At 39.7% G+C, this 12,076-nt stretch overlaps 1 protein-coding gene across 2 annotated transcripts in view; it reads right to left on the reverse strand.

Moving 5' to 3' along the window:
- Nucleotides 1–2,436: 2,436 nt before the first annotated feature.
- lg20h10orf90 (linkage group 20 C10orf90 homolog) overlaps nt 2,437–12,076 on the reverse strand; it is a 31,817-nt gene continuing 22,177 nt past the window's right edge. For both annotated transcript variants that reach the window (XM_049564034.1, XM_049564033.1), the window contains exons 9-12: nt 10,546–10,717; nt 9,194–9,257; nt 8,641–8,731; nt 2,437–4,999 (exon numbers count right to left, since the gene is read on the reverse strand). In XM_049564034.1, the coding sequence (XP_049419991.1) occupies nt 4,961–4,999; nt 8,641–8,731; nt 9,194–9,257; nt 10,546–10,717 (366 nt within the window). In that variant the 3' untranslated portion in view covers nt 2,437–4,960. The remainder of the gene's footprint in view (nt 5,000–8,640; nt 8,732–9,193; nt 9,258–10,545; nt 10,718–12,076) is intronic.

Here is a 12,076-nt window from a genome sequence, read left to right on the forward strand (position 1 = left end):
TAATATATCTTACAATACATGATGCATTTCATAGAAATAGTTACTTCTGTGTCATATAGATTTAAAGTGAATGTTAGATTAATATTAAAATTCAAAATTAAGCAGGGTTGAATGTCCAACATCTGGCTCAGGGACAGTGGAAATATAAAAAAGACACTTATAAAAGGCAGTTTTAATCTATCATTGAATTTTTTTATGTTTCTTTTGGTGTCAAGTACGCAGGACAACAATAAATTGTTTTTATTTTCTCTATCAGGGACACAAAAATCTTGATAGTTGAAGTATCAACCATGAATTTGAATATGGTATAGATTGCCTTTGAGATATTAGCATCAGACACGTTCATGAGATTTACATGCAGCCACTCAACTTGTCATCAAGACACTGAGATGCACCAAAGGATTATTGTACACGGACCTACATATGGACGTGGCCCATTCAAACACTATGGCTCATCTCAACACGCTCTTCAGTGAGTGCACTCCGTACTGCACCACATGGCCATCCACTTCAGGAGGGACTGCAGGCAGGTGTCCCTGAGAGCCTTTTCTCCCCCCAACAGGAGAAAATTGATGCACAGCATTCCAGGTGCAGTATGCACGAAGACCCAAGGTGAAGTCACAGCAGCACATCCAATTGTTGCCTTACACCATTTGAAATAGGAACTATAGGGTGCAGCCGAGTGTCATGATGCTCAGAAACCTCAATTTCTCAAAAGTTCTTTCAGGATCAAATATGAATGGAAATAAAAGACTACAGAGGGGTATTTCCCTGCATGCTGATTTCATTGGAGCTCAACATTCAGCTATAGGATGTTACAAAGAGCTGATCTTTTGCTCTTCTTTAAGAACCAGACTGCTTGAAGGAAGATAAGGTGCAGAGAGGAGCAGGCAGGAAAATAGAACTTACTGTGTGTGTGCCAGGACAGATAATACTCAATAATAAATCCCAGCTTCGTGGGAATTATTCTATCTAACCTGCAGTTTGGAAAAACAAAACAAAAACCCACAACTTCTCACCAGTGCTCAGAGCATGGGCTGATCATGAGACTATGGGCCCCTGGGCATAGATATGCAAAGGGCCCCACCACCATAGTCAATCTGCATATATTTGTGGTTTTGAGATCATTTTGAGTCTTACTGAGGTAATTTTGTCTCTCCTTGTTGTTGTTTTATGTCTCTTTGAGGTCATTTTGTGTCTCTTTGTAGTTGTGTCATCTTTGAGTTATTTTTTTTCTTGTTTTGTGGTTTTCATGTCACTTTGTAGTCGTTTTTATGTCTTTGTCGTCGTTGGGGTCTCTGAGGTGATTTTGTCTTATCGAGGTGATTTTGCATCTTCTTTTGGTCGTTTTGTTTTGTTTGTAGTCATTTTGTCTACTTGTTAAAGTTTTATGTCTCTTAGTGGTTGTTTTACATCTCTTTGTGGTAAATCTTTTGTCTTTTTTGCCCATTTGTGTGTTTTTGTAGTCCTTTTTTCTCTCATTTTGATGTCGTTTTGCTCTCTTTGAGTTCATTTAGTCTTTTTTTGGTTGTTCTGTTTTGCTTTGTAGTCGTTTTGTGTCTACTTGTTGTAGTTTTATGTCTCTTTGTGGTTGTTTTGTTTCTTTTTGTAGTCATTTTTATGTCTTTTTGTAGTCGTTTGGGTCTCGGAGTTTGTTTTGTATCTTATTGAGGTGAATTTGTGTCTGTATTGGTCATTTTGTTGTGCTTTGTATTTGTTTTGTGTCTTTTTGTGGTTGTTTTGTAGTTTTTTGAGTCTCGTTGCAGTTCCTCCTTGTGTTTTTTTTCTGTCTCTTTGTCGTCCTTTTCTGTCTCTGTGTGGTCTTTGAGTCTTTTTGGTCAGTATGTGTTAACATTATTTTGTAGTCGTTTGGGTCTCTTTGAGGTAATTTTGTGTCTTATTGAGGTGATTTTGCATCTTCTTTTGGTCATTTTGTTTTGCTTTGTAGTCATTTTGTGTCTACTTATTATAGTTTTATATATCTTTGTGGTTGTCTTGTGTCTCTTTGTGGATATTTTACTGGGGTTTTTTTTGACTATTTTTTGGCTTTTTGCAGTTCCTTTGCATCTCTTTGTGGTTGTATTTATGTCTATGAGGTAATTGAGTGTCTTTTTTGGTCATTTTGATTTGCTTTGTAGTCCTTTTATGTCTCCTTGTAGTCATTTTGTATCTCGGTGGTGTTGTTTTGCCTGTGCTTGTAGTTATTTTCAGTCTGTTTGCAGTTCCTTTGCATCTCTGTGTTTTTTTTTTTTTTGTTCTGTGTGTCTTTGTGCTCATTTCGAGTCTTTTTGGTGGTATGTGTTAATGTTACATTCAGTAATCCACTCATGTCTTATTCACATTTGTAGCCACATTTATATTAATATTAAACAACATACCTAAACACAACTCAAATATGAAATACATGTAATTTATTTAAATATAAAATACCTGAAGTTGAAGTTTAAGGAATGACATTGCATAGTGAAACCTTCTTTGTAAAGCTGAACAGAGAAAACAACAAATGCAGTAAATAACCTTCTTCAAGTAGCAGTCTTGTTGTCTATCTTCTCATTTAGAAAGACAGAAACAATTATGAACCATGTCATTAATTAATGATCTCTTATCGTCCAAATACACCCACACATGCATGTGCACTGACATGAAATAAGGTTTACAAAAGCAGTCAGTAGCAATCATCTGTCATCTCCCAGACATCAGCGCAAATTTAGATGGATGAAACAGCTGGACTGTGAAAGAACTGCGACTTAAAGGCTAATGATTAAAACAACAATTAAGAATAATGAAGAGCGTCTGCTCTGTTGCCTGTTATTTCAAAAAATAAACATTCACCACATCTCACTTTTGATTTATGCCCAGCACTGCGAACACACTCACTTTGGATCTCACAAATCTAAATCTGCAACGGCGGGCCCCAGTCTATCATGAGACAAAGACGGGGACAAAAGCTCCATTCAAATCGGCACTGTCCATTAACAGGGCATTTCCAGTGAGAAGAGGTCACATTCCTCCGTCTTACAGCTAATAGCTGGCACTGAGCGATGGCAGAGCCCACTTCAGGCTTCGTTCTGCTTATTGGTTGTATAATGAGGATGACAGTTGAAGACCGTCCTGGAAGGGACTGCGAAGCATAATGAATGATTCTGTCTTATATCACTGCTTCACATCACATGAGATCATGTGAAAGTGGCTGTGTGAGGACATCAGCGCTTTGAGAGCTCACTCTGCATCCCATTACATGAAGTATTCTGGAAAAGAAAGGCAATTTGCAATCAAGTGAAAACAAGATAACGCCGATAAACAGCATACATTACTGGTTTGTATCTTACATCAAAAGCCAGCGTGTTTAAAAGGCCCAATGTCATATTCGGTTACAGAATGTTGAGACGTGATTTCATACATTCATTTTGGCCATCTTCATTTGTAATTGCACACGGCAAGGGCAGTGAGGACAGCTGAATCACACAGATAAGCATTTGTTTTTTCCCTCGAAAGACAAATCTATGGCAGTCTTTCAGAAAACCCAGAAGGTCATTTAACAACACTTAACGCCGTCTTGAAGATATTTCCAGAATCCTTAAAGACTCCTCTGCTCAAGTGCATTAAATAAATTCTGTACTCGGCACAAGACACACTACTGTTAGCACATTTAACCTGTCCTAAACTGAAAATCTGTGCCTTTATCCAAACAAAGGTGGACCTCTATCCTTGCTGTACTTGCCATGATTCAATGTTTCTGTGTCAATTTGTTAACTCAAGGGTGCCCCCCCTTAGAGGTAGGGGTCCATGTCATTGGTTCGACAGCCCATTGGTTCGACATCCCATTAGTCCGACTGTCCGCGGTGCTGAACGGCTCGCGGCGGGCATATGGTGCGCCGCGACCGGCTTGAGGCGGAGCAGGCTCACGGCTTATGTGTTTGCCACTTTCTTTTTCATTTTAACCCACACCATGATCTTTTCCTGACCCTAACCAAGTGGTTTTTGTGCCTAAACCTAACCAGACCTTAACCACAGGGCATCATGATGATTTCGGAACGGACTTCGGAACAATGGGTTTAATATGGTCGGAACAATGGGATGTCGAACCAATGGGCTGTCGGACCAATGGGCAGTTCCCAGAGGTAGTAGATAAATGCCATTGGCAGGTCCACTGTATCAAAATTATGTACACTTTGATTAATGGAAATGTCATTAGGAAGAGTTATGAGTGGGTTGCTGTGCTTTTTAAAGTGCTAAAACGTTCAAATAACTGCACTCTCTAAGCTAGCTAGTTAGCCTCTGTGCTAAAATAACCTCCTGTTCTGTGGTGCAGTACTTGTCTCTCATTTACTGGCAACATTTCAAAACTGCCAGTGGCATTTATCTACTACATCTAAGAGAGGATGCCCTTGAGCCAACAAATCTACACACAGACATCAACTTATGGCAACTATGGTGAGTGGAATTACATAGTACTGTTACGCTAGCAAGGGCGCCGGAAGTAGGGAGGTAAGAAGTAGAGAAGGGGCCATTACCCCCTACTTTACGCCCCTGGGCCACATTTATTTTAAGTAGCAGACTGCTATGTTGCAGCTGGAGTGATCCCATTGCAAGATGATCTCGTTTTTATTGTGCATCAGAATATACAGTATATATTCTTTATCCAGATGGGCAGAAGAGTCTTTGAAGGTTCTGGAAAAACCTTCAAAACAGCGGTACAGTAAGTAATGTTAAATGACTGTCTGGGTTTTTGAAAGTTTGCCATGAATTTGCCTTTGAGAAAAAAACAGATGTTAACCTCTGTAACTCGAACAATAAGTAATGGTTGTGATAAATGAGAGAAACAAATGGGGGTGAAAGGACAGTTGAACTTCTATCATGACCTACGCTAATATTCAGCACTGTCAAAGGGCAAAGTTCACACTATCAGTCTGTTAGGTAATGCTACAGGCTTTGACATGTCATCGTCCTCATCTGTCATTCAGCTGTTGTTCCTTTGAAGAAGCTGATCCAACAGTTTCTGCAATGAGAAAACAAAAACTCAGATTACTAAAACACTTGATGACTATAGATCACCAGTCTAGTCCTCACAAGAACCCCACGTGGCTCTTATTTCTTCCAGCTTCAGACGGGAATCAAACAGTCCTGCGCAGCTTCACAGGAGAGAAGCCTCGTCCCTGTAGTCCTCTCACCCACACGTTCAGGTTCCCAGCTCCTCTTTCAGGATCCTGCTTGATCTCTGGCATCGCCCCTCTTCCCTGTGTTATCTGCCACAGCAGCGGTGTGGGCGGAGCAGCTGTGTATGGGCACCCACGCTGCCTGCAGCTTCGGCTGAATGGTGGCACTGCACTGTAGCCCTCTCTGCCACTGAAGGGCCTTTTGTTTCACAGGGGAACACGGGCCTCATACACTCGGCACAATGAGACAGTTCACAGTTTCTCTCCATAATGAGAAAAAGGGTGAAGAGTGCAGTATGAAAGGGAGTGACTACTATTCCTCCAACAAATCTGACTTTGTTCTGGGTGATTATTATTGACCATGTATTCGAATAAAAGCAATAACATCCGTGCAGAAAATGCATCTGAAGCACACATTTTTGTAAGATAAGCTTTTCAAATGAAGCTCCCAGAGAAGTGCAAGAAAATAGCAAAAGTTTGGGAGCAACGACCTCTAGTGGCATAATAAGCTCATTGTCCTGAAAGCAAAGAAGCTAAAGAAATCCCAACAACTTAAATATTCAATTTAACACGCTCCTTTTTTTAAAAAAAAAATAAAAAAAAATGAATAGACATTTAATACAATCAGAACAGTAGAAAAAAAAATCAAAGATTATTATTATTTATTTTATTTTATTTTATTTTATTTCATTTTATTTTTATTTTACTTCATTTTAATTTTTGTCTTTTTCTAATCTTTTTTTTCTCTCTTTCTTTGCTGGTATTTAAGTTAATAAATAAATACATAAATAAATGGTCACCTCTATGACAAGTTACCAAAAGTGACCAAAGAGAAATACAATATTCCTGCAGCCCTACAATTATCATTATCAGATCTGGGGAGATTTAATTACAAAATGAGAGACAGTGACCAGACGCTCAATAAAAGTATGAATTTCTACTTCAAATATAATCGCAAAATTGCTTTATCAGAGCACTATATGAAAGGAGATAGAGACCCCAATCAATGTGTGTGTGTCAGAGAATAAACACCAGGCTCTGTTGTATATTATTTATTGTAATTTGTTATTCAGCCCACAAGGCCAACCTGTCTGCCTCAACAGAAAAATACTCATGAATACGTTGTGCATCCCATCCACCTCCCCCTTGTGTCTGTGTTTCTAGGGTTTTTGTTTAAATATCCTTCAACCTCATGTTCTCCACTAAAAGTCTTTTCAGTTAATCATGATGGACTCAGTAGGCGATTTAAAGCCATTATTATCAACAGCTGCACTGCTGTGTAGAGAGGAAAAGGACATTGTTGGCCATTACTGAAAAATGTTTCACCTTTTGCAGGGTTTAATTGAGCTTGTAGGGGGAAGGTGTGTTATTACTTGCTCAATTGCCTGTGGGTCATATACACAATTAATGTTCTGTTCAGTGTCTCAAGTACTTGTTAACACTGTGGCGAGCTGTTTTGAGGTGATTTACTTTAATATTTTCAGGGATATGGTGATTCAGTGCATCATATATTTATTTGGAATAACTTCAGAGAGATCAAAACAGGCAGGTGAAATATTAAGAGATGACCACTGGAACATGTTAATAGGTCTGTTTGCAATTTAAGTTCATATTTTACCTCTTAATATACAGTTTTTTCATCCTTATGTATTAAGGTAGGGAAATCATTTTATTATAAACTCTCTGTTAGTATCTAGAGGTGTGGACTCAAGTTGCATGAAGACACAAGACTCGGAACTTGACATGGACTTGTGACTTCCCTTGGACTTGAGCCATTTGACATGAAAGTACTTGATACCTTGTCCAAAGAAAGTGTGCCATGAATCAATTCATTTTTCTCCATTTCCTGTCTCATCTAACATCAACACTATTTATTCCCAGCAAGTCAATACTTAATCCCCCGGATCCACTTCCTTTGAACCAACAGCATCCAATCAAGTCGCAGAACAGAACTGTAAAGAACTCAAGTTACGTAACTGAGAGCTGTTTGGAAAAACATGATACCACAAAAACTACTGTGGTTAACAAAAAAAAAAGTTTAATTACAGGCAGAGATGCAATATATTTCAACAAATTTGTTTAAACAAATAAATGCAAATTTTAAGAATTATTTTTTGGGACTTTTTTGCCTTTAATTACAGGATGGTTTCCAGTGGTGGAGAAGAAGGAGGGGGGACAGCATGTGAACTGGAATGGATCTAATGGCTGCTGCAGTAAGGACATTGCCTTTGTACATGGCGTGTCTACCCACTGAGCTAGTGGGCACCTCTAAATGAAAATTTTAAGAAGCATTCATGATTTTTTGTAATTTACTCTGTTGTTAAAATGGCGTCACATTTGGTGAAGAGTGCCTTATTACTTGTTCAGGACTCAAAACTCGAAGTTTAGGACTTGGAATTCGACTTGTGAATCTGGACCAGGGATTTGCTTGTCTTAACTTAAGACTTGACTTGGGATTCAAGTACAAAGAAAAGCGGGATTTATATTCGTGCGACAGACCTCTATGCCTTAGCACATGGCCTACGCCATTGTAAGTATTTATACTTGTGCGGTGGTGTGTCTGTGTCACTCTCCAGTTACACCTCCAAAACACTAGTTGGCAATGGTGTAACTGAGAAGTGCTGTAAAGTTTAGTTGATTCAAAACACACCCAAAACACACATTAAACATGGCTTAATAGAGACAATTTCAAACACAAGTACACAAATCAGCTTCACTATAACTCGCAGCATTCACAGACAAACACTTGTCTTTATCTGGACACATTTTCCCCACAAATACAACATGCTAATGTCATTAGCACAAGCCTATGGCATTTTACATTGTATAAATTAGCTTAGTGGCTGGCGATCTCGTCCTCTTTTCATATGAAGCCAGGGACAACAGCAACATTTAACAAAGGTAACGGTACATAATTTGGCTCCATTACAACTCACAAGGTTCACTGACAAAACAACTGTCTTATACTAAACACGTTTTCCAAACAAATACAACATGCTAACGTTATTAGCACAAGCCTATGACATTTTACATTGTATAAATTAGCCTAGTGACGAGCGGAGATTTCCTCTGCTCATATGTCTTCACAATTTATTGTTTCTTATCTGTGAAATTAAACCAAATAAAAGCTTTGTTTCCACTGAGTGAAATGGTTTCAGCTTACAGAAATAGACTGGAGGTCTGCGTCGCTGCAAAGTGTAGTTACATTTCTGGGGAGGTGGACGTCAGGCTACAATGCAGAGGTATAAATTCTGCCTTTCCTGTGACTTGGCCCCACCACTATCAGTATCATGCACTGTATTTAGATGTCTATTGCATCATTCTATACATAAATCCCCCAAATTTCACCTGAGGTGGCATTTTTAGAAAACTTTGGCATCTGTGCAAGACTTATATAATAAAGTGCTGTGGGTTTGAATGATGTTTGACTGCATGGTTAGTGAGGTTTATTATCTGTGTTATGAAAAGGACATGTGGAGATTACCTTTTTGAAAAGTTCAACTCGCTGCCTGTTGCTCAAACACGTCTCCCTCTTCTTCTCTTCCTCTTTAGTCTTCTTCACCTCTGCAAGCGTACTGTAACAAAGTGATCGTTTTCTATATTTTATTATTAATTGATTATCATGAATTCGGTCGCATATAATGCTCTAATAAACAAACAAGTAACTTGTAATGTTAAATTCATGCATTACCTAAGGGTGGGATACAGTCATTCACTTTCCATGCACCACAATTTATATGTTATCAACTCTTTATCCTGTATAAATCCACAGGTTAACACCTCAGCCTAAAATGTCCTCCTAATCAATAGGTGGATCTGCCAGGAAGCAAAGTAAACAGGCGAGGCAAGGTAGGGGGAAAACATAATTAGAGCAAAAGCCTTGGCAGAGGAACAAAAGCGGTATATTTTGTATGGAGATGTCACTGATACAAACTCTGCCTTCACACGTGAAAGCAACGCAAGAGATAAGGATGCATCTGCCTGCAAAGAAGAAACATCTGACAGCGTGCCGAGGTAGAGATTGAGATGGAACTCACCGCTTAGATCTCAGCTGCATCTCTTTCTCAGTAATGGCTCTATCTCTGGGTTTGAAAAGGTTATCTGGAAACACGAGCATGTACGCACACACATACACACACACACACACACACACACACACACACACACACACACAATGCTGATTGAGTTGAAGGCTCAAAAGCATGGCAGTAAATCACTCTAGCTTTCCCTGGTGTTTGAAGAGAATGAGGCCTGCTCTCTTACAGAAAAGAAGGATCATATTGCAATCTCTCGAAAGAGCAGACAAGATTATTTTAAATAAGGGCATGAGTTCCAACTTTTCTCCTAGCTTTGTAAGACATTTTATGAAATCTGATTTCACCATCATGCAAGAACTGTAAGTTCCCACAAACATTTTACATGAACACTGATGAAAAATGTGGTTTTCTCAGCTGTCATTGGCCCACCAGTGTATTTTCTTGTTACGACCAGTAGAGGGCAGAGAGAGCTACAAAATCACTGCCACAAATCTTTAAATTCTTTATTGTTTACTGTGAAGCCTGGCACTCCGAATGAAAATCTCATCAGTCAGAACACTGCGTCGAGAGCTTAATGACATTTGAAGGTCACAGAAATAGTTTCTGCTGAAATCCAGCGCTGGCAATCATTCTGAAACCTTGTTATTCAATAGAGGAGCACTTGCATATACAATATATATGCAATACAGCCATTTGTTTCATATCTTACTTCAAGTGCCTTTTATTGTATTTAGTCACAGCTTAGCCTGGTGTGCCACTTCTCTATCTCATGTTCTCTCCTTCAGGTTATTTTCCCTTACAGCTGACCTAAAAATAGTTAAGATGTTACATCAGGCAGAAAATGTCCTTTAATTACATTTCAGATACTGGCCTGTTATGTGATCCCTCCTGAATATAACATATCATTTTCTTTGTGCATTTTATTTATGTTTTGTTCATTCATTTAGCTATGCAGTATGTGTATATTAATTCCTGTACTGACTACCAGTACAGAATCTTAATGAAGTGTTTACATGTCATTGAGACGTTGTAGTGGATCACCCTGTCTGAAACTACTGCTAACTCAGTATTTTGGGTTTCAGTAGAGGATTCTGTGGATTGTGAGCACCTTTAAGCAAAACACAAATGTGAATATTATGTGTAGTTGAGCAAAATGTTACCTATCAGCAGCTTAAATCCCAAAATATTGGTCTTCAAAAACAACATGTATTGGCTGAAAACTACCCTCCCTTGCTCTTTGTTCTGTGTCTGTATGTGTGTGATTATGATGTGGCAAACAGCCACTGCAGCTGCAGTAGGACAATGGGCAGTACAGTGGATGAGAGAGGTGAGGGTGGCTGCTGGCACGGTACCATTCAGAGAGGCACACCGGGCACTTTGGGCTCTCCTCTGCCTGAGAGCAGCATCCGACCGTGGGTCTACCGAATCCGCCAGCTCCCTCCTCTCCTGCGCCCGTCGCTCCAGCTCTCGCAGTCTGCCCTGGGAACGACTGATGAAGTCAGGTCTGGACCTCTGCAGTGCGTCCTGCCAAAAGCAGAAACATATTGCTCTTCTTGACAAAACACTTAAGCCCAAATAACCATTTACAACTCCCCGTGCTCTAGAATATAGCTTTGGGGCACCCCGTGGACAACTCCAAAGCCAGTAAAAATGTGTCATTGGCTTTCACTGACATTGTAGTGTTCTTCAGTGGTTGCCAGCCTAGAGGTCAAAATCCCCAACGTGGGTTAAAATAAAACTGAGGAGCCAGATAACTGACAACATAGGGATTAAAAAAACTCTGCTACTAAAAATATATGTTTTCTCCATATATAGGCTGGTTACAGCCTAGTCGCCAAAATAAAATGTTGGCATTGTACGTTTCTGCAAACGACAGTTACGTTACATTTGTACATTTTATCTATACCATACAAATGTTTCTATGTGTGTCGCCTAAGCAAGATGCCTGCCAAGCTGCAGACAACTGCTGACCATGGTTCGAGATCAACAAAAAACAAAGCTGCTTGTGATTTAGCAAGTCATTGTTGTTTTTCTAGCAGCTTTTGGTAGCACTTTATAATACAGCCCGTGTTTTACGACGTAACTCCCCGTGTCTTACGGCGTAACTCCTCTAAGACCTGCCGGGGTCTTACAGTGGAACTGCTACTGTCTTATGCTGTCACTCCCAGTGTCTTATAATGGAACTTCATGCGTCTTACCTTGCACTTACTGGGACTTCCCGGGTGACTCTCTGACATCTACCATGACATTTTGGGGGAGCCTATATGGTTTAGTTTCACTTATGACTTACAGTGTAACTCGCTATGTCTTACAGTAAAACGTCTTACAGTCCAACTCCTTTTGTCTTACCATGTAGGCCTACTTATTAAAACTTATAACTATAAAATCAGATATGATTTACAGTTTTAAAATACACGAAAATCATACTGCAATATGTAACCTGTTTAATCACACAATGAGTGTAAGTACCAGGTACCTGCATGGTAAGGAAGGGTGAACAGTGTGCAATTTATAATACAGCCCGCTCCCTGATAAGTACAGTGTAGGTCTCTGGTAATTACAGGGAAAGTCCCTGGTAGGTACAGCAGAAGTCTCGGGTGCTTAGAGTGTAAGTACCAGGTACCTGCATGGTAAGGAAGGGTGAACAGTGTGCACTTTACAATACAGCCCGGTCCCTGATAAGTACAGTGTAGGTCTCTGGTAATTACAGGAAAAGTCCCTGGTAGGTACAGCAGAAGTCTCGGGTGCTTAGAGTGTAAGTACCAGGTACCTGCATGGTAAGGAAGGGTGAACAGTGTGCACTTTACAATACAGCCCGGTCCCTGATAAGTACAGTGTAGGTCTCTGGTAATTACAGGAAAAGTCCCTGGTAGGTACAGCAGA

This window comes from Epinephelus fuscoguttatus, linkage group LG20, assembly GCF_011397635.1.
Source record: "Epinephelus fuscoguttatus linkage group LG20, E.fuscoguttatus.final_Chr_v1".
Taxonomy (NCBI): Eukaryota; Metazoa; Chordata; class Actinopteri; order Perciformes; family Serranidae; genus Epinephelus; species Epinephelus fuscoguttatus.